The 21,492-nt window shown below is 53.8% G+C and overlaps 1 protein-coding gene and 1 long non-coding RNA gene across 3 annotated transcripts; one reads left to right on the top strand and one right to left on the bottom strand.

Annotated features, from left to right (window-relative positions):
• Positions 1-4: 4 nt before the first annotated feature.
• On the bottom strand, positions 5-19,679 carry BAK1 (BCL2 antagonist/killer 1). Of its 2 annotated transcripts, none has more exons than XM_026111856.2 (6): positions 19,426-19,679; positions 16,265-16,384; positions 8,603-8,738; positions 8,345-8,488; positions 5,857-6,037; positions 5-5,661 (listed from the first exon to the last, which is right to left on the bottom strand). In XM_026111856.2, exons 2-6 carry the CDS (start codon positions 16,350-16,352, stop codon positions 5,557-5,559), a joined length of 654 nt encoding a protein of 217 aa, XP_025967641.1. In that variant the 5' UTR covers positions 16,353-16,384; positions 19,426-19,679; the 3' UTR covers positions 5-5,556. The 2 variants fall into 2 exon arrangements, with proteins under 2 accessions (XP_025967641.1, XP_064354220.1); XM_064498150.1 differs by lacking the exon at positions 19,426-19,679 and adding an exon at positions 16,478-16,570.
• On the top strand, positions 12,529-18,818 carry LOC135323743 (uncharacterized). The gene is made up of 3 exons (XR_010385265.1): positions 12,529-13,034; positions 13,900-14,050; positions 17,778-18,818. It is a non-coding gene; the product is annotated as an uncharacterized LOC135323743 (long non-coding RNA).
• Positions 19,680-21,492: the final 1,813 nt, after the last annotated feature.

Below are 21,492 nucleotides of genomic sequence, written 5' to 3'. Positions count from 1 at the left end.
GGAGTAGAGCTTGCACTGCATGTACCTTTTTATTTTCAAATATATATATATATATAACATCATTTTAAAACAGAATATTTGTGAAAGAAATCTTTATCTGGTAAAAGCAACCTACTGTGTTCCACACAGACCCCTTGCCTGCTGTTTAAAGATGGCTTGCACAGGGGGAGAACTGTCCTGCAGAGCTCCTTTGCCCCCTCCCCACCGCCACTGGGACCACTACTGGTCTCCAGTCTGCCACGGTCCTCTCCTCCTCCTTCCAGAAAGGAAAGGTGTTTATCAGTCCCTCCCCTCTGGAGTCAGTGCAAAGCTTGGTTTATTGCTCCAGCATGTACTCTGTCCTCTTCCTGCAGGGCTGGGAGGGACCAGGACTTGCTGGAGGAGAACAGAAAGGAGCTGGGGAACGAGCTGTGTGGAACACCATGCACTCCGATACTGTGACAAAAAGCAAGGCAGAACCAGAATTAATAGCAACAGCGTGACTTCAAGTATAAATGTAAAACGTATTACACAGAGCTTCACAGAAGGCTGCCACCAGTCCTGACCGCTAAGAGACTTGTCTCCCTTGGGCAGCACTGGCCCCTACCAGCCGGAGCTCCAATGCAGCCAGTGTTTGGCAGGGAGGGCTTGACTCTCTTGTGTCACAGCATGTGAAATGGCTACAAAGGGAAGGGGCTCCAGACAAGCAAACTCTTGGCTCAAGCAGCTTCCTCCATCCAGGAGGAAGGAGCTGGGAGCAGATGGGGTATAAAATGCCCTCAAGTAAGCTCAGTAAATGAGACCCTTCAGACTCTCCTCCCTTTTCTATGCAATGATTATAACCTTCTGAATTAGATCCCCCTACCTCCTTCAAGTCACACACACTTCTGCTTGAACCAGGAGCTCTCTGGACACCCCCCTGTGCTTTGTTCCTGTTACACCTCTCCTGGGGTAGCTGCTGGCACAGAGAAATCTCGGCTGAAAGGAACTCCCCTTTTTCTCCCTGCAATCCTTGACATGTAGGGACTCAGCAGAGAGGTACGAGGAACAGCGTAGTGTGGGCATGTGGCTTTGAGTGGGGCTGCTACTAGCTGCCCTGCCTTGCATCCATATACAGCCCTTCCGAGGCAGAGACCTGGACACTGGCACCACCCGCACCCCTCTTTGCTGCTTCTGGGATACATCCCAGCCTTCACTGGGCACCAGGACACCGAATCCACCTCATGTAATGGATCCTGGGAGTGGGGAGAGAAGGGAAATAGCACAAGCCTTTGGTTCCTCTCCCTACCCAGTGAGCAAACTGGGTAGATGCTGGTACCAGCGGGCGCAGCTAAGCTCTGAGCATCCCAGAGAGCCAGTCCTTCCTCAAACGCAACCCCAGCTTGGTCACCGATCCTAGCAAAATGACATGCCTGCTCGGCACCGTCCACCAAACCCTTTAGTGATTTAGGTAGCCTTGCTCGAAGTGGGGCTGCACTTTCTTTCCAACCTAAGGGATTCTGTGAACAATCTGGGGTTATCCTCTCCTTGTGAACACCCGTGCTGCAGCCTTCTCCTCATCTCCTGCCCTTGTTTTCCGGTTGAGGGTTGCCTGCTGCTGTTTCCCTTGCTTACAGGGGAACAAGCCACAGCCCCAGGAGCAGGCATGCCCCAATAGCACCATGGTGGCTGGGAAGGTGACAACAGGTGAGCTCTGCTCTTCAGTGCACCAGATGGTCTAGTTTTTGTACATTTTGTGCAATATGTGACTGGGTTGGCAGTTAAACTAAGCTTGTTAACAATATAGTTGATCAGCTCTTTATCCCATCAGAATAAATCGGCTGATTTGGCCCTGTGAGGAAAGTCTGGGATTATTCTAAGAACCTAGTTTTTCTAGAGCTCTTAATCCTGTAGCAGAAACACTTTTTTGTAAAAGTGGCTGCTGGCTCCGTTCCGAGAAGCGAAAGCCTTCTGCATGTAGTCAAGGTGGGCTAAGGCACCTTGTCCAGGCCCCCTGCCCGACCTCTGCCGAGTGGGGCTTCGAGGTCCGTACCTGCTGCGGCTCTCTAGAAAGGGCCCACCGACTTCTACAGACAGCATCAACTTCTGGGGAGGGCCAGACCTTCTCGTCTTAGTCTGCCTTGGGCCCAGCAAATCCAGAGGGGAATACCCTGCTTTAGCCTGTTCCTGATGCCTTGAAGAACTTGGTACTTTCCCAAACAGGAGTCAGATACAAACCCAGTGATATTCCCTTTGCTGGGTGTCAGAGCACAGCACAAGCCAGCTTGGAGGGGTAGAGCCCACAGCTGATGAGCACCAAGGTCACCTGGGCGAAGAGGGGCATCTTCATGAAGATTGCTCCTTCAGTGGGAGTCCAGCCCCTCTGCCCCGGGAGCCAGCACCTGGGTGGCTTCATCTGCAGTGCTGTTGCCATCCAGTGACAGGACACAGTACTACAGAGCAGTCACCCCATTCACATTCCCAGTTCAAGCTTTTTTCCACTTAGAAACCAGTGCCAGGGAAGGTTGTCCACTGAGGTTAGGAGAGGTGAGAGCAGAGCAAAACAACATGCTGATATCCTAAGACAACCCTCCCTGCAAATCCCCTGAGAAAATGGTTAAAAATGGAACCTCCTTTGTTACAGCACCTGGTTTTAAAGCTTCCTTCTTGGTTCTGGTATCACAGACTTTACCAAGGATTGATCATCTACCATAAGATGAAAAATGCCCACTTTTTTTAAAGTCTGCTAGCCTTGCATCTGAATTTGGCTAGCAAGGTGAGACACCTCGTCTGGAAGATGACAGTAAGTTACAAGCAGCACGGCTTTCTGTGTGACCAGAGGTTCCCTCCAAACCCTTAGAGTCCTTGGAGTGTGTCAGTAAAGTAGTGAATGAAAGGACATCCTGATGTACTTCTCTCTTTTTTTTTTCTTTCCAAAGACCTCTGACAAAGTCCTGCTGGAGACATGACCAAAGAAAACGGCTCGCCTAGAGGACAGTGGTATGTGTATAACGTGGCTGATTAAGAGAAAGGGAAAATAACAACTAGCAGTTCACTTTCTTTGTGGCAAAAAGGCTCCATCTGCTGGTGTTTTCACCCGGAAGAGAAGGTAAGCTGTGATGGGAAGCTCTACAGATGACAGTTACGTAGACAAGTCCAAACCAGAGAAGAATCAGGAAATCTTAAGACCTGCTACAGACGGCTGAACAGGCAGCACGATGGTCAGTGAAGCTGTGTGTGGATAAACGCAAAGTAATGCACTTGTAAGGGGACAAGTGAAGTATGTGGACACTTTACTACTTGAAGAGTATCAGCACAGCTGCAAAACCTGGGCACAGACTGGATATTTGTGCTGCTCAGCACAAAGGTGTAACACAGAAAGCAACCAAAACAAAGCGATATATAGAAGAGGAATACTATAGCAAATATTTTAATGCCCTTCTAGCGAGCACAGTCTGGGGCACTCCACCAGGAAAACGGATGCTGCCGAAACAGTCAGGGTCAAAAAGATAAGCATGGAAAGACCCTGATACAGAAAGAGGCTGGAAAGTTTGTTACTCTTAGGTTAGAAATGGACAGGAATGTGAGGGACATGATAAAAGATTATGGCTGGTCCTGCTAAGCCTCTGCAGCTGCAAAGAGAATGGAAATAAGCTGTCCTGTCACTGGGCTTGGACAGGACATGGAGTAACAAGCTTAAACTGAAGCAAGGGATAGACACCGAGGAAAAATCTGTCTGAAGGTAGAGATTAAGGTAGGAATCAGTGACATGCAGAGGCAATATCAGAGGTTTTTAAAAACAGGTTAGACAAATGTCTATCAGCAATGCCTTTGTTACAGTGGGGCAGATGGGCTTCCCTCAAGATCTCTCAGACCCCCCCCCCCCCCCCGCCTTTGCCCTTGGGCTCTCACAACAGTCATGTAGTAGGTGTCACCAGGCAGGATGCAGGTGGGACCAGCTCTGCCCCGGTTCGGTGATCCCCATGCCACAGAGACAGTCACAGCGCAGTGTCAGTCGTGACCACCCAGCCCTCTCTGCAGCAGGAGAACCAGGCAAGGCCCCCAAGGGCAGCAGGGCTCAGCCTCTTTATTATGTTACTGCTAGTCCCATCTGCCCAGCTGCAGGCTAGAAGGGCTCTGTCTGCATTTGGAGAAGAGGCATTGGGCCACTGCTCATTTCCTACCTCCGAGGTCGCCCTGGCAGGCCAGACTGCCTTGCAGCACAGGGGTGTTGCAATAGGGTGAGTTTGGCTTAGACAGAGCCAGTCACAGTTTCAAGCCTTACACAGTCACCTGGAGTAAAAAGACTAGACAGAGCCGAACCACACGGTCCACACTGGGACTTTCCCCCTGTTTTGCAAAAGTCATAAAGATTTGTGATGGGAGAGGGGTGCCTGCTTCCCTCCCTCCTCAAAAGTCATGTTTAAGCATCAGTCCTGAACAGGACAAGGTCGAGTCACTTGCCAAAGAAACCATCCACAGCAGGGGCAGCGTGGTGCGTCCTGCTGTCTATGCAGCTCGGACACTGCAGTCCTGAGCTTAAACAGGGCATGGCTGTACCATCCAGCCCAGCCGAGTTCAAAAGGCAAAGAGTTCATGGAGGGACTGGATGTAATTCCAGTGCCTCCCCCTGAGAGCGAGGGAGGCCAACTGGTCTCGCTTGGGCTGCTCTTTTGCCCGCACACAAATCTGCTGGAGGGAAGGTGCGTTGCCTGCACTGGCTGTTAGTCACCCCACAGCTTTTTAGTGTTTGGAGAGCTGCTGGTGCTGCTTAGGCCTGCTGGCGTGCAGCCTTTGAACGCTCGGGAGGGCTGAAGAGCAGGCAGTGCAGCCCCAGGACCTGTGTCAGCCATGAGAGCTGCAGGTCTCCAGGTTCAGGTTGGGGAAAACCTACCTGCCAGCATTGCCAGATATTACCATCGACTGTCAGATGACAGGTAGTCAGTGTGTTTCCTTCAAAAGGGGCAGGGTTGTTGGTAAAGAGGAAAAGAGAAGGCTCGAGTATTTGGGCTCAGGAGCAGAGGGAAAGTGAAGGCAAATCCCCCCACAGGTTTTCTGATGATGGCTTGCCTCTCCGGTGACTTACAAACAAGAATTGCAGCAACCAAGGCTGCAAACCCTCTTCAGCTGCAGGCACAGTCTGGGCTGGAGCCATCAGCAAATGCATCAGCTCTGCACCTGCCCCAAGGAATGCTCTCGAGAACAGCACAGAGCGGACAAGACACATGCGCACACACATATACACACATGCAGAGGCGTTATCATAACCCATTCATTCCTCCAGTCCCTGTGCCAGAGGAACCCCTTCTGTGTCAGTGCTACACGCTAGGAGTGATCCTCTTTCCTCAGTAGCTAAGCGAGGCATAAAACAGACGACAAAGTCAAACCTCCCCCTTTGCTGTCTCTCTCCGTAGCTCCTGGTGGTGTCTCCATGAATGGTAGAGACCCTGGTAGAGGCCCTGGGGTGGAAGGGTCATAGGTCCAAGCTGCTCTCTCGGATGTTCCTTGAATCCTCCCCTCCTGGGAGACGTCATTATTGAGGAGCAGAGATCTGAGAGAGAGCTTAGCCGGACCCCCCAGCCTCTGTCCCCGCGTCAGTCAGGGCCTGAAGAAGCGTCGTACCACTAAATGCCCCACCATGACCAGGGCCACCACCGCCAGCATATACTTCATGTAAACATTGTCCAGATCGAGTGCAGCCACCTGACAGGAAACAGAGAGTTACCAGAAGGTCCATTAAATGCACCTGTGCTCTGCCTGGGCCAGGCTTCTGCTCTGCTCACATCAGTGTAACCCCACCAACACCAGCGTTACCAGAGTCCACAGCCTGCACTTTTTACCAGCTGGCTCCCCTTGCCCCGAATTTCCCTGGGGCAGCCCGTGCCCCAGCTCACTCACCCATCCTCCCTGCTGGGCGATCCACTGGGCAATGCGGTTCCGGAGCATGAACTCTGCGACGCAGCGGGCGATCCAGCGGAGGAAACCTGTCATGCCGTGCTGATAGACGTGGATGGCCATGCGGTAGCCAAAGCCCAGCAGTGCAATCACCCGGCCCCAGTTAATGCCGCTCTCGAACAAGCTGAAACAAAGATGATGGTCTGCTTAAGTAACGCATCCGGAAAGAAAACCTTGCCATAGCTGGCTTGGACCTCCCTTGGCCTTCCATCCCTGCGTTGCCCAGGCTGCTGGCCCTGGGGCAGTGCTGGCTGCAGAGTGGGGCCTGGGATGCTGCACTGGCCCTTGAGGTGCACCTCAGCCGCACCGACAAAGTAGTGATTTTGTGGCTAAGCAACAAATGGCCGTGAATAACCAGGCTGTGCTTTCAGAGCAGAACAAGCACAGTCTCCATCACAAGCACTGCTTGCCTCAATTAGGTGGGTTAGAGCTATCCTAGGAAAAAAGAAATCTCCAAGTCTTCTCTATACAGCTGCTATCTCCAAATCACAAGAGTGGAAGCTTTGGGGTGGCTTTTGTGGTCCTGCTGTCCTCCTCCTATCCATCCTGCTTTTCCGTCAGGTCCCTGCCTGAATCTGCAAGGCACATCAGCTGCCTGTGGAGTAGCTCCTGAGCTACCCATGTTTTCATGGACAAGGGTGTTAAGTTAAGCGGGAATCGGTGCCAGTTTAAGCCATCAGGCTGTGGACTACAGCATGTTCATAGCTGCTACACATGCAACTAGGAGCAGGAACTACAGCCCACCTGTCCCAAAGCATCCCTGGCTTGTGCAGTCATACCCAGAGGTTAGGAAGTTTAAATATAGGGCCCAAGTGTGTTAGAACAGGATTTTCCCTTTTCCAACATAGACAAAGCCCTCCAGGGCCAAAACCTGATCTCGCTTTGGACTGACACTTCCAGGGGGCCTCCCAAATGTGCCTTGTTGATACTTACTGCTCTGGATCCAGGTTCTGGTTGCTGTGGGCACAAACTGCATCACTAGGTGCAGGTCGTGCACAGATTTAGCTAGACAAATTTTTGAGAAAAAATTTTCTTCCTCTGTTTTCCAATAAGGCAAGCAAGAAGGAGAAAAAAAAGAAAGAAAAGAAAAGAAAAGAAAGACTGGACTCAAGCCCTATGTTTTAATCTGGTGCCCTATCACGGCTGTTCTGGTCTGCAAAGCCGAAGGGAACTGTCCTCTCTGCAGAGCCTATGCGTGGAGCTGTCACCGAGGTGCACGTCGCACAGGGAGAGGGAAGTGAGAGCCCGGGGAAGGAACAACAACGAAACAGGTGGCACGAAGAGAGGGACAGAGGTTAATTTACCTGTTTGCGGTGCGTTAACCGCCTCGGGGTGGCAAAGCGGTGAAAACAGCGCAGCATGGCTTCCCAAGGACAGGGGAGCAGGAAAAGGACAGAAGAGAGGCAGTTAGACAACATACACCGAGCAGAGTGTGCACGGGGACGGGTCTGCGTCAGCGCCGGGCGTGCTCAGAGGAGCAGCGAGGGCTCAGGCCCGGGGTGCCACGCTGGGCACCCAGAGACCCAGGTTTCTCTCCTAGCTCTGCCAGAGGTTTTCTGCGTGACCCTGGGCAAACCATTTAATGTTCACAGTGTCTCAGTTTCCCTACAGACAAAACTGAGATGGAGAGGTGAGGATTAAACCCCCTGGAGCATAGTTTGACCTTCCATAGCTACTGCGATGGAACCTGCTCAGGACGCAGGTCCAAGCCTATGACTTGCACGATCAGAGCAAAAACTTCTCTTTGCCTTCACCCTGTTGCTGTGCTTCGAGTGAAAAAGCTGGGCAGGCATCACCCACGCTAGATAGCTGCAGGCTCTGCAGGTCTGCGTGATGCTGCGTCCTGAGTTAGTCTCATCCTGTTCTCGGTGGACAGTGCCAAGGATAGCGAGCACCTGCCCCACCGCCCCACAAACACGTTTGCTTTGTGCCTCTGGAAAGCCCGGACCATCAGGAATTCCTAGCTAGTAAAAAAGCACCAGTGGGAACGGCAGCAGGTCTGTCTTCGTCCAAGGCTGGTTTTATCCCTCAGTGACAACTGGGACTCTCGCTTGGCTACTGATGTGCAAAGTCACATTTTCCAGCCATGTCCCCCAAACTTCCTGACCCCAATCAGCTTGTGCAAGGACTGCTGCTGTGCAGCCAAGACAATTTCCAAGTGAAGACTGTCCAAACAGTGTGCAGCAGCAGGAGCAAGAACAGACAGGCAGAAAACAACTGGTGACCGAAGGGCAGGGGATGAAGCTTGAATTGGCTGGCAGAGTCTGAGTGCTGGGGCAGAGCTTGGAGGGAGCTGCTCTGGGTTGGTGGCAAGGTTTTAAACAGACTAGCTGGACACTTTACGTTGTGCATTGCCCACAGTCTCACTTTTCCTTTTGGCTTCCTAAAGGAGAAGGTGTCCTGCCCGCACCAAGGGAGCTGGCAGCCTTACCTGTGGGCTATCCTGGTGAAGTACTCGTAGGCGTTTTCCTTGTTGGGCTGCAAGGATTTTAGCATGCAGCGAAACTCCGCGTCGTACCGCTTGTTAATGTCGTCACCGATGATGGCCAAGCGTCTCCCGACCAGGCTCCCCGTGCTGCCAAGAGGGGAGATGGCACAAGACAGCAAGGCCGGTAAGCAGGATGGAGTCACGGGTCTGGCTCGGGACGGGGTTTAGGGATGTGCAGCAGAGTCAGTATCAGGATTTTACCTGCTCGGCTCCTGCTGGATCTCCGCAATCTCTGGGTCCATGGGCACTTCCTCCCCTCTCTCTTCTCTCTCCTGTTGGTAGCGGTGGAAGGCATAGCTCCGAAACACCTCCTCGGTCTGCTCAACCACCTGGTCTTCTGAGAGACAGACAAGGGGCAAAGTCCAGTGAGCAGCTTGTCTCCTCACCCCTTCCCCAGGTCGGAGGGAGACCGTTCCTTCATTTCCAGCCTAAATTTGTGCTGTTTATACCAACATTGGCCCTCTGCTTAACCAGCTCTTAACTCCCTGTGTTTCCTTGGTGGTCCCCCTCTCCCTTTGCTGCCTGCCTTCTGCAGGCTAACGAGGCAAGCTAATTTAGTGCCAGCTACCCCCACGCAGCATCCTCGCAGCTAGACTCTGCACCTGCTCTCAGACTTCCCCACGCTCTGCAGGGCAACGGGACCCCTCCCATGCCCACAGATTTCACACACCCTTCCCCAGGGAGATCTGCATCCTTCCCCTCGCCGTGCCGTTCCCACGTCCTGCCCCCCGGGCCCTCTCTCCCCACGTGAACGCCCAAAGAGTGCTCACGTTTCAGGCAGTTGCAGCTCTCATCAGCGAGCAAGACCCTTGTGCAGGGCCCAGCTGCACAGCTTGGTGGCATTTCGGAAGTCACCAGGACACGTGAGAACTGCAGCTAAGATTACCAGAATTTCTCCCCCTGCACTTGCAGAGCAATGCTTGGGGATCATAGCTCTAAACACTTGAACAGCAGAGGGTAAAACACAGAATCCAACATAAATTGGCTTCAAAATGAGCTTTTTGAGAGCTATTCTTGATTTTTAGGGGCAAAGGCCCACATTTTGGATCCATTTTTGGCAAGACACAGTCCTAGGACTGTCATAAAACAAACCAGATGTTCAAATGCTTGCATTTGGCAGCTTTTTCCACGTGACAGCACCTCTTGGTAAGGGAACACCTCTGCATAAACATTTTCAGAAATCACGGATCCAAACAAACTGGAGGCAAAGCTCAATCCAGTGCAGCCCATCGTTCCCCAGCAGACAATGAGGGGTTGTTTCCTATGGGATATTTCCTAACAATCTGCCCTTTTTAAATATCTCCCATGACCGCGCCCCTGTGAGTCCCACAGGGAATTTCTGCAAGGCATCGGCAGTGATGCGGCAAGCAGAAGTCACGCTGGTCATTTTAAGATATCTTGCTGATTCGATTACACACTGTCAGTCTCGCACACACCCAGCAGCCTGGCAGGAGCAGTCACAGGGCTGGATCTGTGACTCCTGCATGGGCTACGGCTGGGGCAGAAAGGCGAGCTTTTGAAATAACTCGTAAATCGCGAGCCCCGGAGAGGTGACTCTCCGTCCGGCTCCTTGAAAGCACATAAACAGCCAGGTGATGAGGTAGGACGGGATATCTGCGTCTCCTCCAGCACGCCCGCCCGTCGCCGCGCTGCGTGAGCGGACACCCAAATCCCCTGCTTTGGTAACAAATACACGTGGAAGCAATCAGCCCCTGGCAGGGCGCAGCACGCGGCGGGGGGAGGCTGCAGCCGGGGCAGTTGTGGGTGAGGCTGGGGTTGCTCCCGGGCACCGCGGCTTCCTCCCCTCGCTCTCGTGAGCAGCCAGGGCTCGGCACGCCGGGTATTCAGGGCTCAGCGGGGCAACGCGCCCGGGCAGCAACGTAACCGGCTCCGAAAACGGACCTGGCTCTGCGCGCAGGCGGGAAGGGAGTCAGCAGGAACCAGCACCTGGCGTCGGCAAACCTGCGGCCGTCCGGACACCACGCGCGCAGGGCGCGAGGGCAAACGCCGCGGCACCGACGTGCAGCCTTTCCCCCGTGCCCACACCGCTGTGTGCTGCGGCGGGGAAGGGAAAGGCCCAGCTAGGTGTTCAGCCCCGTGCGTACCACGGCGACAGACACCTCGTCACACTCATTACCTCGTTCCTGGGGAAAGCACCCAGGCCGTCACGCGACACCTTCGATTAGAGGTCACAGGTACTGCAGTGCCAGGGAGCGCGGCCCGGCTCGAGGAGCAGGCTGGCCCAGAGCCCAGGCTCCCGGCCGGTCGGCAGCCCGGCTACGTCACCTCGCAGGCGTCGGGGAACCAGCCCTGGGCCCGGCAGATGAATGCAATTCTTCCTGCTTTCTTATGCATGATGCAAAAGTCGTAGAAGACAGAAATAGCATGGACATATCGGAGCCTTGCCCTTCTGACAGGGTATCCCCACACGGGGTAGACACCTCATCTTTCACAGACATTAAACAGGGTGCAAAGCATTGCACCCAGGTCCCTTAAATGAACTAGCTACTCACGGGAATGTCTGAAGTGCAGGGCCCCGCAGACCCCGTGCCTCGGGTGATCATCCTGCAAGGTGTGCTGGCAACGTGGCTGTGGCTTGAAAACACACGGCAAGTCCCTGAGCCCAGGCCCCCGTTAGTGCAGTACAGCCTAGCCAGGGTTCAGGCCTCGTCCAGGAACGTTTTTGGTACGGAAATAGTGATTGCCTCAGAAATACTCTGTGCTGCAATCACTCCACCAGGATAAAGGTGTCTGCAGATCTGTACCAGCGCTGCTGTCTAACAGCGGTGCAGCTTACTGCAGCAAGCCCAGCGAAAGCCCCTTTCCCAGCACCCCGGTACATGCACCCACCGGCGCTGAGAGCCCCAGCCAGGCTGGGCTGCAAACTGCAGCTGCAAACTGCACGTCCAGCTCCGAGATGCTCCTGCCCAAGCTGCGTCCCAGAGCCGGGATGTGCAGATCTGGCCCTAGCGTGGACACAGCTGTCCCGGCAACACCGCCCCGTAAAACCCTGCAAGTATCCAAAACACGCCGTGCCAGCCACAGCGGAGTTTTCCCGGGATAGCCACATCTACGCGGCCCATATCCAACTCCAGGGACGCGGGCCCGGCCCCGCATGGGCTGCAGGAGGGGACCTGTCGTGCGGAGAGTCGGGTTACACGGGGTTTGGGTTGTGTAAATAAAGCTGAAGGGAAATGACAAGCCCTCGTCGCTGTGTTTTCAGGGGATTGTGTTTTTGTTTTGCAGGAACAGTTTTATTTGGCGGCAAACAAATCCCACCTTACGAGGAGCCGAGCGCGGCGCCTGCGAGCGCTTCGCCGAGAGCCAGAAAACGAAACCGACTGACTCACAGTTTCAGTGAGAGGCAGCAGAGTAAACAAAGTGCGCGAACAAAAGAGGAAACGAGCACAAAAAAATCCCTGGTTTTGATAACCCCAGGTGTTATGTTTAGTACCACAAGGATGGGAGAACATACCTCTCTCCCCCCCAAAAGCTAACCCATAGCACCTACTGGTCCCATCTCAGCGTCTCTCCCGCTCAAAGGAAGAGGCTCTGGATCACGATTTGCCTTGTCGATTCCCAGTGCCCGCGGCGGAGCGGGGGAAAGCGGTTTGGAGCCCTGCTGGGATCTTTGCGCCCTGCGTGGGATCATCGGGGCTGCGTTAAGGTGCTCACAGGCTGCTCGGCACTGCGGCACGGGATGAAACAGCCGCCCCGCAAGGGAGAACCCGCTCCGTTCCCCAGCCCGCTCCCGGCACCTGGACCAGACCTACGCCCAGCAGCAGCGTCTTGCCTGGATTCACACCATCAATAGCGTTGCACATTTGAGACTGGACGAGGTCTGGGTAACGTGTGCATTTCTGTGCAAGATCCTTTATTTCTCACTGTTCCTATCTCTCAGGGAGCAGCTGCACCATGGTAGAAACTGGCAGGCCTCAGCCAAGATATCCATCAGACCTTGTTACAACTAAATTAAATAGCCCTGCTGTAGACTGTGATAATGACAGATGTAACCTGGCAGCATCCCTTTGGAGCTCAGGAGACAGGCAATTACTACACTAAGAGGTGCATCTGTCTGCACAGAGGTTGATATCCAGCCCGAAGTAGGGACTGGCTGCCTGCAAGGTGCCAAGGCAGAGCTCCTTGTGCACTCACAGACCCACCAGCTCCGAGGGGGACAGGCCACTGGAGAATCCCGACATGCCAAGACGCCAGCAGAGATGCTCTTGAGTTCACACAGGTGTAAACACGATCTGGGCCAGGCCAGGAGTTTGAGACAATCTGGCTTCCAATGCCTCTGTTTCCTGTGCCTTGAGGTCTTAAACATCTTGACAATTGCTTAAGATCTGCCTTTCCTACCCAAAGGAAGAAGACAGCTCAGCGGACCAGGAACGGTCTCTGGAGCTTTCTGCCTCCAGGGGAAGCTCAGCTTCATCTCATGCTAGTTGCAATTCAAGCGTGGGATGAGCAGCAGCCGCGTGACTGGATTGGGGTTTGCTTCCAATGGGCAAGGCTGTGAAAACCATCGCCTGCCATTAGCAATGCCATCCAGGACCAAAGGCTCATCAACTTGACGCCGCCTCATGCTGGCATAATCCTGCCCAGCTTGCACCCCATCAGAGCTTCCAGACAGGTAAATGAAAAACTGCCTTCCCCAGAGGCACCTGCACAGCACCATGCCCTTCCCCGTATTCTGCTCTTTGGAGAAAATACCTTTCCCACGCAAAAGAGGAGTGAGATTCTCAAGCAGCTTCCCAGCAGAGCTATTAGGCAAACACCCTTGGTTTTAAGATGGAACTTCATCAATTGATAAGGGAGATTTCTGGTCCAGATCCTACTTTAATTCTCACATTCCTAATGCTGTTTTCTTGTGTACGTTTCCCCTCCAGTTACAGGTGTGGGCACAGGTCCCTGACTGTCAAGGGACTTCTTTAGAAAAGTCTGATTCTCTCTATTACTTCTCTGCTACCAGCGAGTCACCGCAGTGCTCAGTGACAGAGAAAACACCAGGCGTTCAGTGGCATCCCAGCAACACACCCAGAGTTACGGACTTGCAGTAGGGACTGGGGGCTGCAGCACGGTTTTGCTCTGGTACTTCGCTGCCCCAGTGCTTGCTTAGCCACCAGACTGCAAAGGGAAGCTGGCCGCAGCACTCAAGGGGATGCCCAAGGATGGGCGGCATCCCAGCCCTGGCAATGTGCCTCCCCCTGCTCCACCAGGTCTTTCAGGAAAGATGCTCTTGGGGCATCCTTCGCTGGCCAGGATAGAGGAGCCATAAGGCAATTCCAGAGCAGGGTTATGCCCCAGCACAGCCATAAGAAGGATGACTGTTTTTTTCCTGTAAATCACACGCAGCCCTATCTATGGGAGATGCAGTTCAACGGGGAAGTCCAATACCGTATGCCTATTTGTGCTGAGGATGGGAAATGCAAATGCACAGACTCTGTGAGAGTCTAGACTTAAACAGGCAGGTCATATTTGATCTACTCATTTCACAGGTGGTCTTGGAGATGAAGACATGGAGCCACTCAAGATGTGTGACCAAAATCCCGTAACAACTATTTATCAGTTCATTACTTCACTTCACATGCAACATCAAGTCCAGAACTGAAGATAAACAACTAAGGACCAAGCCTTAATCCTCACTAGGTATGTAATATCAGTATTAAACACACAGACAAATGAGAAAGCCCAGATAACCTGAGGAAGAAAGCAGCTGCCACTTTAACACTCCGAACTGAGAGTCAGGATGGCTGGGTTTCCACGCACAACTCTGACGTGCTGGACATCCTTGTAGAGGGCTGCGTCAAATCCCTCCCAATTTCCCTAGCAGTAAAAATGGATATAGCAATACTTACATCTTTCTTAACAAAGTGCTTTAGCACTGCGGCCCACAGATCCGAACCTCGGTGCACTCACACTTACACATACCATTCCGATAGCTGTGTGTGTACCCTGGCAGTGTGTCTGAACAGGGAGGCACCACCACCCCCATTTCACAGATGAGAGCTGAGGTAGGGGAAGGTTAATGAGTTACGTTTCTGAAGTACGAACCCTGTTTCCTGAGCTCGGTTAAGCGCTGTTGGTGCTGGGCCTCCCACCCCTCCTCCTGCAATGTTTGCTCCCCTTTGCATGACTATCCATGGGCTAAGTTGCTCCTCCTCTTCATCACATACCGCCAGGAATACGAAGCTTCTGCCTTTGTCTATAATGGTCTAAAAACAGAAGAAGTGCAAACTGCCCCGCAGCCTAGGCAGGAACAGCAGCATCTTGCTCACGCCCTGCGTTACAGCTGGCAGAACAAGGGCTCAGAACAACACTTGAATGAATCCTTGAGCAGCAAATCAATCTCTTCACTCTCTACCACATCCAAAGATAAACAAACAAAGAAATAGAGCCCTACGTGAAAACCTGGTTCAGTACCTGTTGATGAAAGCCCTCTTCTGCCCGGTAATCCTATAGCACGTGTTGGTGGAAGCTGCACATTTCTGCTTCCACTGGAGTCCATGTGCCTTCTGTCCCGAGAGGTGCACAGAGATCCCACCTCCAAATTCCAGGCAGACTCCCTTGGATTTTGGGAAGCAGAGGGATGCCAGTGCTTCCAGTAAGTGTTTGCAAATGTGCAGGAAGTGCGACTGTGCAATGGTGTGGTTAGAGTTTAGGGCCTGATCCTCTCACTGTTTTTCACATCAGCATCTCATCGGCCTGAACAGGAAATCAGCATACGTAAACAACTGCTCTAATTTATTTATTTTCTTGCCTTATAGACTTTGGTAAGGGAGGGACGTGTTTTGTCCTCTGCAGGATCCAGCATAAATGGTACTCCGAGGGGGAGAGGAGCGCAGGCAATACTACAGCACAGGTAGCATAATCAGGCCAATAAAAGAGCTCTGAGCTGGATCTGAAGTCAAATGCATAAACAGTTAGCTATAGCTTTTAATCTCCAGTATTGACAGAGCTGCAGTGACTCAGCCTTATTTACAAGTCCACCTGCAAAACAGGTTAAGAAGTCACCCATGCTTAAAAGCTCTCTGTGCAGTGGCATTTTATCATTTCGGGATGAAACGGGAGTTGAGGTTTTTCCCAGATTTCTTTCGGCCCTGTTCCCAGTTTCACCCACTACTGGGAAATGCAATTACACAGTCTGCTGGGCTCTGCACTCACGGGAAACAGAAGGTAACGCTTCTTGCTGTTCTTGATCCATAACTTTTCACTGCTGCTATGCCAAGACACACGGGAGATCTGAGTTTATCCGGCAGCTGATGCAGCAAGACTGAAACCAACTGTCTGAGACCGGGCATCGCTCAGCAAGGCATGTTCTTCTGCATGTTTTAAACATCACGTACCTTTGGCTATCTTGTGCTCACAGGGAAAGTAAACGATGCCAAGCACCTGCTGTACGTCAGGCAGCCGGCTGGGGCAACGCGCCCCACACCCAAACCTCCGTTCCCTTCTGCACCCCCTCGCCTGCCTCAGCCTGTCCGCACAGAGAGCTGCCAGCGTCCCCCCGTCCTCGACAGCTCCCTGCACACTCTTCTGTCCTTGCCTTCCAAGTCCCCCTTGCTGCCCACAGCACTAACCCCGTGCCAAGCATCTCCTGAGCAGAAACCATTTAGGCAAGAAAAGTATCAATTACAGACAAATGTCTGCTAGCTAGCAGGCTGAGACCAGCTAACTCATGGCATAGGTGATCTCAGAGTTCAATTCAGCCTAGCTTTACTGAGCTGACTTGTTATCCCAGTCTTGCAAAAGGCCCTGGAGGTATTAAAAAAAGTATTCCTTTCAAAGAAACATAGCAGGAAAAGGAGAATCAGCTGAAAAAGCTTCCTCCCCCAGCCCCAAATATCGCAGCAAACTTTTTACCTGAATTGACTTCTTGTGACGGCCTGCGCCCATCACCGTCCCAGCGTACCCGGGGGCCTGGTGGGTCACCGTTGTTCCCTGAGGCCATTGCAGAGAGATGCTTGGGAGTCACAGCTTTACCTGGAGCGGTGAGAGACAGTGTAAGTGAACCAGGTCAGCAGCGACACAGGAGGAAAGAAGTGGAGACTTGAAGCCTCTTGCTCTTCCATGCACCTCTCGGGCCAGCACTAGGAAGGCTCTTTGGTCAAGGCAAGGACTGAGAGGAGAAACGCTGCCTGCTTTTATCTCCGCAGGCGCCCTGGCTCCTCCCTTCCCTGCACGCTTTCTGTTTCCTGGCCAAACCAAATTCCTCAGCTAGATTTCTCCTCTCTTCCGTACACTTCTCAGTAAGATCTTGGCAGCCAGAAAATGGGCCCGCTTCTTACATCACTTCACCACCTCTCCAAATTCACTGGAAACCTGCCAGCCGTCCTCTGGCCTGCTCAGCAAGTCCCATGGGGACTGCGCTGGCTCTCACCCAGCCCAACAACAGCATCTGCAGTGGCTCCACGCTGGGGTGAAAGCAAAATCATAGCGCAAAAGGCTCCGGGACCCCCAGCTGCACCCGGAAGGCTCTCCCGGATGGCAGCGCTTCCGCAGAACTGTGGGAGCTGTGCCGTGGGGCTCCGCAGCCCCCCCAAACTGCAGTCACGACACTTCAGAGCATGGCAAGCGCGGACCGACCCGTGACTGCGCTGAGCTGCCTCTGCTCCCTCGTGTTGCTCGCGGGGACAGTGCTGATCTCTCCGTGCAAGCACCTCCTACTCGTTTTCCACAACTTCTATGAGTTTTCTATTTTTCTGAGCTCCACTCGGAATTAGAAAGTTAAATGAGAACCAAATGCAGAGTTCCGACTGCCCCCAGACTTCAGAGGCATCCTAAATCCAGACCTGGGTTTTAGGCCTCTGCAAATTTCTCACTGCATTCCTCAGCTTCTTTATCCCTCTGCTAGTCACACTGACATCATCCCCTGCTTTTTGCAGGGAAGGAAGTGAGGCCACACAGTAAACATCAGGGTTAGAGAGAGATCACTGCCGTTCCTTGCCTTTTGTGTAACGTGCCAGTACACGCTCCCAGGTCAGACTTTCTACGGGTCTAAACTAGCAGGTCTTCTATGGTACTATTTTGATTTGTACCACCTTTAAATTCATGCAGACACACTGACACCCAAAAGTTTAAATCATATCCTAGGCAAAAAAGCAGTAATGACCTGGTTAATGACCTGAAATAACCACCTATGTCAAGATTAGGAGCACAACACATGGTCCAAGCTTACAATCCCACACTGAAGACTATTCAGAAAAAAAAAGGACAGATTGAGACCATAAACAGCTCTGTGCAGTACAGTCTCCAGTCAAGATGGGGATGGGGGGCAAAGTTTATCAGGATGGCTTAGGAAACCACCATTTATTTGCATATCCGCATTCACAGTCTGAAACCTAGTAACAAAAGAAGGTGCTGTTCTTTCCTACAGGCCTCCCAGGACAGGACCTCCCTTTTCCTCTCCACCATCAAATATCCCCATCCCCAAGGGCATCAAGGAGAAGCTGCAAACAGGATGAGGATCGGCAGCTGAGGCTGACAGTAAAGCTGGAAGGAGAACTGGCTCCCACTTGCCCAGATCAGCCGAGACCCAGCCTCCAGCGCGGCTCCTCTCCTTGCTAGTAGTCTCCGCTCTGGAAGGCGGTGGAGACAGCTCAGTGAGGATTTGGGCCGGATACACGTGCCCCTGTCCCCTCCTCCACAGAGGAAATCCTCTCTCGCTTCCTCCGCTAGCATCCCCAGCCCCAGGCCCTCCCAGAGCGCTCAACAAGGCTAAACTCACAGGCCGTCTTTCACATGAAGGCCTCGATGCATTGCAGGGGCAAGCAAGAACAGGCTTAGGGCAGTTCTCTGAAGAGAGCGGGTAACCAAAGTGGTACAGATCCCTACCCCACCTCACACTGCTGCACTGCAGTAAGACTGCACTCGGCCTGGTGCAGGATGTGGACGCTTCCAGCCAAAGAACCGAACTGCTTCTGGAGCTTTCGCAGTTTCATCTGTACGTGCAGCTGACTGTTTAACATCAACCCCCTGCCCCGATGCAGCCCTCAGCCACGAATCGCAGGGAGTCTTTCTGACGCGGACCTGGCTGCTGGATCTGAGGGGTGTCTGGTGAGCACCGGCCCTCGGGAGCCCGGCCCCGGAGAAGCAGCTGACTCGTGATCCTTCACACTCACGCTCTGCCAAACCCTTAGGAAGTGAGTGTGGCAGATATGTCGCCATCATTTAAGAGGAACTTTCATTTTCAGTTTCCTTCTCGATATAGTTCCTTGCAGCGCTCTCTTCTCTTGCAGCACGGGACACTTGGGCCCTTTCGCACATAGCACGCATCCCGGCCTGGCAGCTCCGTCCCAGGCAACCGGGCCCGCTCCCAGCCCGCGACCTGGTCCCAGTGACAACGGGCTGCGTTCTGACCGCAGCTCCCTGCTGCCCCGGGACCCCCGCGCTCCCGCTTTTGCAAGGCTAGCGGACTCCCAGGACAGGATCACTTCCAGTTTCTGCTGGGGGTCAAAGCCCATTCGCTGAGTATCATACTGGGTTGTTAGGAGTGGTGTCTAACTTTCAGCAGCTGCAAAAAGATTCCTCTCCACCCTGACTTTTCATGGCTGCAGGAGGACATAAAGGGTTAAAAGCAGCTGGCAGCACTTTGGATGCGGATTTAGCAACACCTTCGAGATGGCACAGGCGTCTTATCTTAACGAGCACATGCCACGCAAAGAATCAGCCTTCCTGGAGCCCTTCAGCTGTCGCTTGTAAAAAGGACCTTTGCCTCAACTGATTTTTTGTTTCACCCTTATCCCCTTGGCTCAAACGGCTCTGGCACGTTGCCCGCGTGCCCCCATGAGATACCCCCCGCTTAGCTCCCCCAGCTCTTCTCCAGAGGGAAGTGCCGAGCCCTGGGCACAGGGGACACGGGTGGGACCGGCCCGGGAGGGAGGCAGACTCGCAGCTGCGGGAGGGGAGGGGATCTGCGGCTCTGCCCGCCCCCCCTGCCCTGCCCGCGCTGCCCCGGGGCACCCCGGCGGCTCCCGGCAGCCCCGGCCCGGGGAAGGGGCGTCCCGGGGGGCCCCGCTACTCACCGCGTCCCGGCGGGGACCAGGCGGGCCGGGGCGTCCCGGGGAACTAGTGCATCCCGCCGGGGAGCTGCTCCATCCCCGCCGCCTCCGTCCTGCCTCCTCCCCGGAGCGGCGCGGCGCGGGGGAAGGAAGCGAGCAGGGACGGGGAGGAGGAGGAAGAGGAGAAAGAATAAGAAGAAAAAAAAAAATAGAAACCCAACCCCAGACCATAGATGCAAAGGCAGAGCCGGGCAGAGCTCAGCTCCCTCTAGAGGCACCTTCCCCGGCCGGAGCGTGGGAAACGGGCTCCGGCGCGGGGCTCCCGCTTCGTGCAGCGCCGAGCACCGCGGGGGAGCCCGCCCCAGCGCTGGGGGAGAGGCGTGAGCGCAGGAGGCTGCTCGGGGGGATTAGAGGGGGATTGGGGCGAGGCCGGCGGCAGAGGTGGCCTTGCCCAGCTGCGGGAGGCCGTGCCGCGCAGGAGGCCTCGCTGGGTGCGAGGTCCAGGGCTGCCCTGCCGCTCTGAGCGATGCCACGGCACGGCACGACACCCTGTGCGCCACCACACCCCGGCAGACTTTGGCTTCTCCAGGGTTTTCCAGGGATTTTCCCGCCTTTCCCTCACCCCACACCTCTGGGATTATCTCCTGCGCTCATACCTTGTACAACCCTGCGGCTTCGTAACGGGACTGGTTGCGCTCTGCTGAGCTTGCTCTGCAGGTGAGGCCAGGAGGCCTGTTAGTCATTAGACCATTTCTGGTCGCTACTAGGAATTTTCTGCGTTGCTCTGCCAGGAAAAAAGTATTTGTGGCAGCAGAGACCGTTCACACTAGGTGACTTAGGAAATTCAAAATCCACTGAGATTTGCTTAGGAAAAATCACAGTGGCTGGAGGAAAGGAAGTGATTCACCTTGGAGAGATGGCAGCAAGATAGCACTGCTGGAGGTGGTTGTTCGGCAGCGTAAGCTGGTCCCAGCTTCTTTCTCATCTTGCAGGTTGGGAGACTGCCAGGAATTTTGCTGTCGAGGCTGAAAAATGCAGGGAGGTTTGGGGCCGGTATAAATGCCTGCCTGCTAATTGTCTAATTACCTGTCTGTCCAACGGCAGGAGCACTGTTTGTCTTCTGGGACAGCATGCCCTGTGAGCAGATCTTCCCTGCCCCAGAAAGCTGAACAGGAGGATTTTTGAATCCCTGACTTACTTAGCTGAGTTTCAGTAGAGAAAATGGGCCCCTGGCTGCAGTGGGTCCAGCTCTGGCTCCAGAGATGCCCTTTCCCATTGCACCTTCTCCTTGTGCTTCCTGAGGTTGGGAACTTTGACTTAAGTGGTTCGTTAATAGTGGCTGTGTCTGGTTCTTTCCCAGAAATCCCAAATCCTGTCTGCCAGCAGTGAGGGAAGCTCACAGGCCAGCCCCAGAGCCGTGAGCCCCAGGAGGATGCACCAGGCTGCCGGGGGGCAGAGCCGGGGGGAGATCCTGGGGGAAACCAGCCTGGAGGGCTCCCTTGGAAGCAGCACGAGCAGATGCTGCCTGTCACTGGACACCAGTGACATGCTCACAGAGAAATTCCTTGTCCTGGGAGGCCTCGAGGTCCTGGCAAACAGCCTTAAGTCTGCATTGAACCTTGGGGTGATTTTTGTCCGTGAATTTAGCAAAGGTAGTTGCTTGTCTCTGCCCGGGTGGCGTTTGGGTCTGACTGTCTCTGTCACTGCATTATCTCTGTGCTGCTGTTGCTTCGTGCTGGTAGTGGCTGTTCTTGTGCAGAGCTGCTGGCACGAGAGCAGTGAGGCCAAGTTTTGGGGTAAATGCTAGCACAGACACAGCAGGACATGCCAGCTCTTCCATTATGAAGCCCGTGCTGCTCGCAGCTGCATTATGTCTGTGTCCCTGCGTTCGCAGCAATGCCCTGATGGTACCCACCATTTCAGATTTAGCATTCGGCATTAGCGTTACCTCATTAGACAGCAACGTTAGTGAGAACCTAAAAACCTTCCTCCTCTTTGCAGTCCTGCAAACCACTTCCCCTCTACCTCCAGCACGTTGCATAACACCTCTGGGGCTTGTCTGTAGAAGTGAGCTGGGACCGTGCTATTGGG

Source organism: Dromaius novaehollandiae, chromosome 27, assembly GCF_036370855.1.
Source record: "Dromaius novaehollandiae isolate bDroNov1 chromosome 27, bDroNov1.hap1, whole genome shotgun sequence".
In the NCBI taxonomy this organism is placed as follows: Eukaryota; Metazoa; Chordata; class Aves; order Casuariiformes; family Dromaiidae; genus Dromaius; species Dromaius novaehollandiae.
Note: the sequence above shows the minus strand (reverse complement) of the source record. Positions and strands in the feature narration are given on the sequence as shown.

Bases quoted from the DNA above. Each gene is read 5' to 3' on its own strand.
- BAK1 (XM_026111856.2), bottom strand. From the start codon at position 16,352: ATGGCCTCAGGGAACAACGGTGACCCACCAGGCCCCCGGGTACGCTGG. The intron at 8,739-16,264 runs GTAAAAAGTTTG...TCTGTCTCTCAG, and splicing joins GTCACAAGAAGTCAATTCAG to AAGACCAGGTGGTTGAGCAG. The intron at 6,038-8,344 runs GTAAGGCTGCCA...TCTTTGTTTCAG, and splicing joins TTCACCAGGATAGCCCACAG to CTTGTTCGAGAGCGGCATTA.